The 6,128-nt window shown below is 37.4% G+C and overlaps 2 protein-coding genes across 2 annotated transcripts in view; both read left to right on the forward strand.

Moving 5' to 3' along the window:
* LOC106876184 (NADH dehydrogenase [ubiquinone] 1 beta subcomplex subunit 7) overlaps nucleotides 1-273 on the forward strand; it is a 3,796-nt gene extending 3,523 nt beyond the window's left edge. The window contains exon 3 of the mRNA XM_014924666.2: nucleotides 36-273. Within this exon, the coding sequence (XP_014780152.1) occupies nucleotides 36-132 (97 nt within the window). The 3' untranslated portion in view covers nucleotides 133-273. The remainder of the gene's footprint in view (nucleotides 1-35) is intronic.
* Nucleotides 274-3,794: 3,521 nt separating this feature from the next.
* Nucleotides 3,795-6,128, forward strand: part of LOC106876099 (asparagine synthetase domain-containing protein 1) — a 12,433-nt gene continuing 10,099 nt past the window's right edge. The window contains exons 1-3 of the mRNA XM_014924545.2: nucleotides 3,795-3,886; nucleotides 4,806-4,878; nucleotides 5,146-5,346. Coding sequence (XP_014780031.1) covers nucleotides 4,822-4,878; nucleotides 5,146-5,346 — 258 coding nt within the window. The 5' untranslated portion in view covers nucleotides 3,795-3,886; nucleotides 4,806-4,821. The remainder of the gene's footprint in view (nucleotides 3,887-4,805; nucleotides 4,879-5,145; nucleotides 5,347-6,128) is intronic.

A 6,128-nucleotide genomic window follows, 5' to 3' on the forward strand; every position in this document is an offset into this window, starting at 1 on the left:
TTTTTTTAAAATTTCATTTCTGTTTATATTTTCAGCTTTGTACTTCGAATGAAAGAATACGAACGAGAAAGACGGTTAAAGATGCGTACCGAAAGAATTCAAGCAAAGAAATTGGCTGAAGATTTAGAATGATGCTAAAAGGATTAAGATAGTTCTAATTTTTTTTTTTTTTTTCCAAAGGATTAGTGTTAAGTTCTTGGAGAAATGAGTTCTATTCATTGGTTTTCCTTTTTGAAAATCAATGTTTACAACAAATAAAGATAAATTATTTCATTTGTGTTTTATACCTGAAATGTTGTTATTTTTGTTTTGTTGTTTTTCTTTGTTTATTTCCCTATCAGAAGCTTCTTAACCTAACCTGTCTGAGATTCCATCTGGCTTCTGATTCTCTGATACAAGCTTCCTGTTTTAAAATGGTTTAAATCACAACCTTCCTTCAAATTTTCATGTTAATTCACTTTCCAAACATCAGTTTTTTTTTTTTTAATAACAAAGTTATTTTATTAAATTCTTTATTATTTTCAAAATTAATTGAAACAATGGCAGTGTATTTCAATAGAAATATGGCAACATATTTCCAATAAAATAAGTACCAGGTTTAGAAAGAAAATAAATAATGGGGTTAATTTGTTTAACTAAACCCTTCAAGGTGATGCCCCAGCATGGTCGCGATCCAATGACTGAAACAAGTAAAAGATAAAAGATTATTTTCTAAATTAACTGAAGCAATATTTCAGCAGGACTATGCCTCCCCCCCTCAACAATGCTCTAAATGTCATAGTTTGGAAGCTACAAGTTTGATCATAAAGATTGTCTGACCTCCATCCTTGGGTTTCGTGGGCTTTGTGAGAAGGTGCTGAGTTTTGTTGAAACACAAAATGGTCTTCCACTGCATACTTTATTAACCCTTTAAGCATGGCCATATCTGGCCCAAATATTCTACCCATTTTATGTTCAAACTAACCGAGTACTTATTTTATCAAACCTGAAAGGATCAAGGGCAAAGTCGACCTCAGCAGCATTTGAACTTAGAATGTAAAGACAGACAAATTTCACTGAGCATTTTGCCCAACGTGCTAATGATTCTGCCAGCTCACCGCTTTTAATAATAATAATAATAATAAATTGAAGTGAGAAATACACAGGTTGTGGGCCTGTGAAGAGAGTGGACATGATACCAATAGCGACTGGCATGGTTGGAAGTATCAGTACCCAGCTACCAATGTGGCTTAAAAAGATTGGTACAAATGTAAAGATAGAACACCTACAAAAGTCAGCATTGCTTGGAACTGCAAGAATTCTCCACAAGGGTTTTGAAGCATGATCAGTAAACAAGTGTCACCTTAGTCTTCTGGTTGACACTTTCCATCATACCCAGCAGAATAAGCTGAGAGTTTCCATGAAGTAATAATAATAATAATAATGGCTTCAAACTTTAGTACAAGGCCAACAATTCTGAAAGGAAGGGGTTAGTTGATAACATAGATCCCAGTGATTAACTGGTGATAATTTTATCAACCCCCAAAAGGATAAAGATCAAAGATGACCTCAGCAAGATTTGAACTCAGAACATAAAGAGTCAGAAGAAATGCTATTCAAGCTTTTTGTCCGACTTGCTAATGATTCTGCCAGCTTACAGAGACCCAGAAAAAACACCATGAAGTATACTATTTGATGCTCTGACAATTTGTAACATTTATAAGGTGAAATTGTTGTTGTTGGCACTCCGTTGCTTACGATGTTGAGGGTTCCAGTTGATCTGATCAACGGAACAGCCTGCTCGTGAAATTAACGTGCAAGTAGCTGAGCACGCCACAGACACGTGTACCCTTAACGTAGTTCTCGGGGATATTCAGCGTGACACAGTGTGACAAGGCTGACCCTTTGAATTACAGGCACAACAGAAACAGGAAGTAAGAGTGAGAGAAAGTTGTGGAGGAAGAGTACAGAAGGGTTCGCCACAATCCCCTGCCGGAGCCTCATGGAGCTTTAGGTGTTTTCGCTCAATAAACACTCACAACGCCCGTTCTGGGAATCGAAACCACGTTCTTATGACCGCGAGTCCGCTGCCCTAACCACTGGGCTATTGCGCCTCCACTAAGGTGAAATGTAAACTGGATGTAAAGGTATTGTGGAAGGTTTTCTGAAGGGACCAGAGAAACATTTAGAGGAGGTATTCAGGATATTAGAGTTTGTTTAGATAACACAACATGTAAGAGATGCTACATTGAAATCCATTTCTAACTCTGGCTTATGTGGCTTAAATTGATATTGAACAAATGATGATGGTGGTGTTGGTGGTGGTGGTGGTGAAGATCATGATGTTTAACTCCATATCATCTCTGTTTGAACAGACCCTGAGTAAACAGTATTCCAGGCATGATGTGGCAACCCTGTCCCTTTGTGTAGATCTAGGGTTACATTTACTAAATATTTGTCCTTTTCTGAAGACAGGATGGTATGATTTAAGGGAGATTTAGATTCTATTTCCACCTGGTCAAATAGCAGTTTTAATGATGGTGGTGGTGGTGGTGGTGATTAAGAGTAAGCAATGTCAAAAGGAACCATGGACCCAATTTTTGCTATTGAGAAAGAAATAAACCAAACTAAAATGTAATTGAAAATTCAACATGAAAATATCAGGCAAAATTCAAAACATATAACAAAAAGAATAGAAGTCTAGAACTGGTTAGATGGATGTTTGGGAATTTTGGTTTGAACGGTTTAGGCTGCATGTTGGTACCCATGCTAAAACTGATTCCATTTTATGTTTTCAATGAATGTGCTGGTGACATGTGAAAAGCATCCTTCGAACATTGGGCCTCACGGAGGCAATGATAAGTGACCGAGACCTTTGGGGATATGCCGTGCTCGAGAAGACCCCTCAAGCCAAGTGAAATTGTATCATGGCTGATGCTGGTGTCACATAATTGGCACCTGTGCCAGTGGTATGAAAAAAGCTCTAATTACACACTTGGAAGGACAAACTAGAAAAGAAAAATGATTACATGATTAAAAACATATATCTAATGGTTAACAATCAATGTATCAAAGGTCCAGCGTGGATGTATGGTAAGAGGTTTGCTTTCCAACCACATGGTTCCAGGTTCAGTCCCACTGCATGACACCTTGGGAAACTATCTTCTACTACAACCCTGGCTGACCAAAGCCTTGTGAGTAGATGGAAATTTGTGTGTATGTGTGTGTTTACATCCCCATAATTTAGTGGGACTGTACAAGAGATCAATAGAAGAAGCACGAGCCTTAAAATATCAAGTACTGGGGTCAATTCATTTGACTAAAACCTTTCAAGGTTATGCCCCAGCATGGCCACAATCCAATGACCTAAACAAGTAAAAGCAAAGAAAGATATTGTCATACATATTGCTCAAGTAGATGCGATCGCTGATTCACAAGCACTCGTAGACAGACTTTTTAAAAAACAAGTCTAGAGTTGTTTGCTTAGGAGAAGATTTTTCCGCTCTATAAATTTCTCGGTAACATGCAGAAGTATTTGTTATGGTAGTAGTTGGATCTTGTGCTTGAAAAATATAACTTGTAAACCCAGGGTCTCGTAAAACAGATACTTGTAAAATGAGATATTATTGTATCTAAAAAAAAAAATTAAATGCTTGTATAATATTGACATAAAGTCGGATAAATCGACTGAAGTTGAAGTTTAATTTGTTTCCGTTAATTTCTTTTAAAAAACCCCACTTAACTCGAAACGATTTCAGTTGAGCTATGTCTGTATATCAGATTACTTATTCAAGTATCAAATGTTATTTATTTGATTAGGAACTTAATCACATAGAACACCGTCTACAGTGCAATTGTCAACAAAAACATTTACACCGGTCGTACATGTGGTTGTAAGAGAGAGAGAGTAAGTATTCCGACTGTGTTTTACACGTATAAAGATTATTATTGCTGAACACCATTTGAATTTGTTATCAGTTATTCTTAAATAGATTTACGTTTTCAAAGAGTTAGATCACAGTTTCGACGAGCACAAATCCATATGTGATCGAACTTGGTAAGCCTTACTTAACTTTCATTTTTGCGTTACCCTCATTGTTCTGCTGGTCATTGGCCTCTTTGATGAAGTTGACCAGAGGCTAAACAAGTAAAGAACTAGATCTCTCTGGTTTGTTACTTGTTCCATCCATATCAGGACGGAAAATGAGCAGATCATTGGTCATTGCAGAAATACCTATGATCATAGGTTTACTCAATCGGGTTTGACCCTGGGCTAAACGATCTCCAACAAAACGAAGGCAAGTCTGATCTGCGACTCAGCTGAAGTCATGTTGCTATAATATAAAGCCTTTCGGAAATGCATGAAAACTCAATTTAGTCTTATTCTGAAGTTTTATGCCAATGTTAAGGAAATATTCTATTTTTAGTTGTAGTGGCGCGTGTGGCCGCCATCTTGGGAAGTGCCATTGCGTATGTGCAAGGGACTAGCCGTCAGCGGAAGTACCCGAGCACGCATGCGCAATGCAACTGGTAGAGAGAAAGCTATAGCGTCCGATCTCTTTTTCATCCAGCAGCCGTCGTGTCTGTCCCAACTCGACCCCGACATGTGGTCGAAGCTTCCTTTGGTATTCTAGCGGCATGCCTGTTCACCCAGGAACGAAACGGCTCTACACCAACTTAGAATAAACTATGTTCTGTTGTTACCGTTATCCCTCGTGTTGTTGTATTTCTGGATTTAATGAGTAATATAAGAACTGGGGAGAGACGGCCAAGCTATCATATCTCAGCCAATTCTTATATAGTAATTTCCATTTGTTGTAATGCAGTGAACCAAAGAGTACCATGTGTGGAATCTGTTGCATTCTTGGACCTAAGGAAAAAATTGAACAACACGATAAGGTAAATGCATATTGTTGATAAAACGAATATATATTATCAGTCGTCATTTCTCGCAAGAAATTATTAAAAAAGGAAAATTTAAGAAAGATATCGTATTATTTAATTTCTTTTTGTTTTGTCATATAACTCCTCTTCATTAAGAGCACTGTTTTTAGCATGCTGTTAATATCTGCTTCTCTCTCTCTCTTTCTCTCTCTCTATATATATAGATAGATAGTTAGATAGACACACATTATTATATATATATATTTTAAATTCTTTTGATAGAATTTGGTTTTGGAATCACACATTAGTCACCGTGGTCCAGATGCTTCCAACTGGACAACGCTCAGTGTGTCTGAGGAAATCAGTGCAACCCTGTATGGCTTTGTTCTTCATCTGAGAGGTCAGCTAACCATGCAACCACTGACCGACCAAAATGGTAACATACTATTATGGAATGGAGAGATATTCGATGGTTTACCAGAGGTGAGCTGTTATATTCTATTATACTATGTTTGGCATGAATTGAAGGTGTGCAGCTTTGTGGTTAGGGTGTTGCACTAACAACCACAAGATTGTGGTTTTGATTCCTGGACCAGGTGGTGTATTGTGTTGAGTGAAACACTTCACTTCACATTGCTCTGCAGTCACTTTGATGCATACCAGGTGTCTGTACAGGTAATGTCAATTCAATGGAGAGAATGAACTAATGTACAGCTCAAAAATTTCATCACTATACGCAAATGATTTGTTTAGGTTGATCAGCAAAAAATTGCAGAATCCTTTTCTGTCTTTTATGAGAGGAGAGTCTAGAAAAAAAAATTTCTACTATGTACCCCGCTGTATTATGTATTGCATAATACTATGTCCTACATTATACCTTACCTTAGTATTTCATTGTTTCTCTTTCATGATACCACTCACTTTTGGTTCATTGGTTTGTTACACCAACACAGGAGCCTCAATGTGTTCACTCAATCAGTCTACAAGAAAGAGCAGCTAAATCCTTCTGGTCTGAGTAATCTTTACCATTAATTTTTCAAGCACCGGAAAATGTGTACTAGTGTTGTACAAAGGTTGATTTTCTTAAGGGATATAAAAAGGGCCTGTGGTTAGTCAGAAGAACTAATTAGATCTAGCTGAAACTAATAATTATGTTTTCTATAGACACAAAGCCTGAAATTTTGGAGGAGTGAGAGGGTGCCCGATTGCCTCAATCCTAAGGCTCAACAGGTACTTATTTTATCAACTCTGAAAGGATGAAAGGC

The sequence above is a fragment of the Octopus bimaculoides genome, chromosome 13, assembly GCF_001194135.2.
Source record: "Octopus bimaculoides isolate UCB-OBI-ISO-001 chromosome 13, ASM119413v2, whole genome shotgun sequence".
Taxonomy (NCBI): domain Eukaryota; kingdom Metazoa; phylum Mollusca; class Cephalopoda; order Octopoda; family Octopodidae; genus Octopus; species Octopus bimaculoides.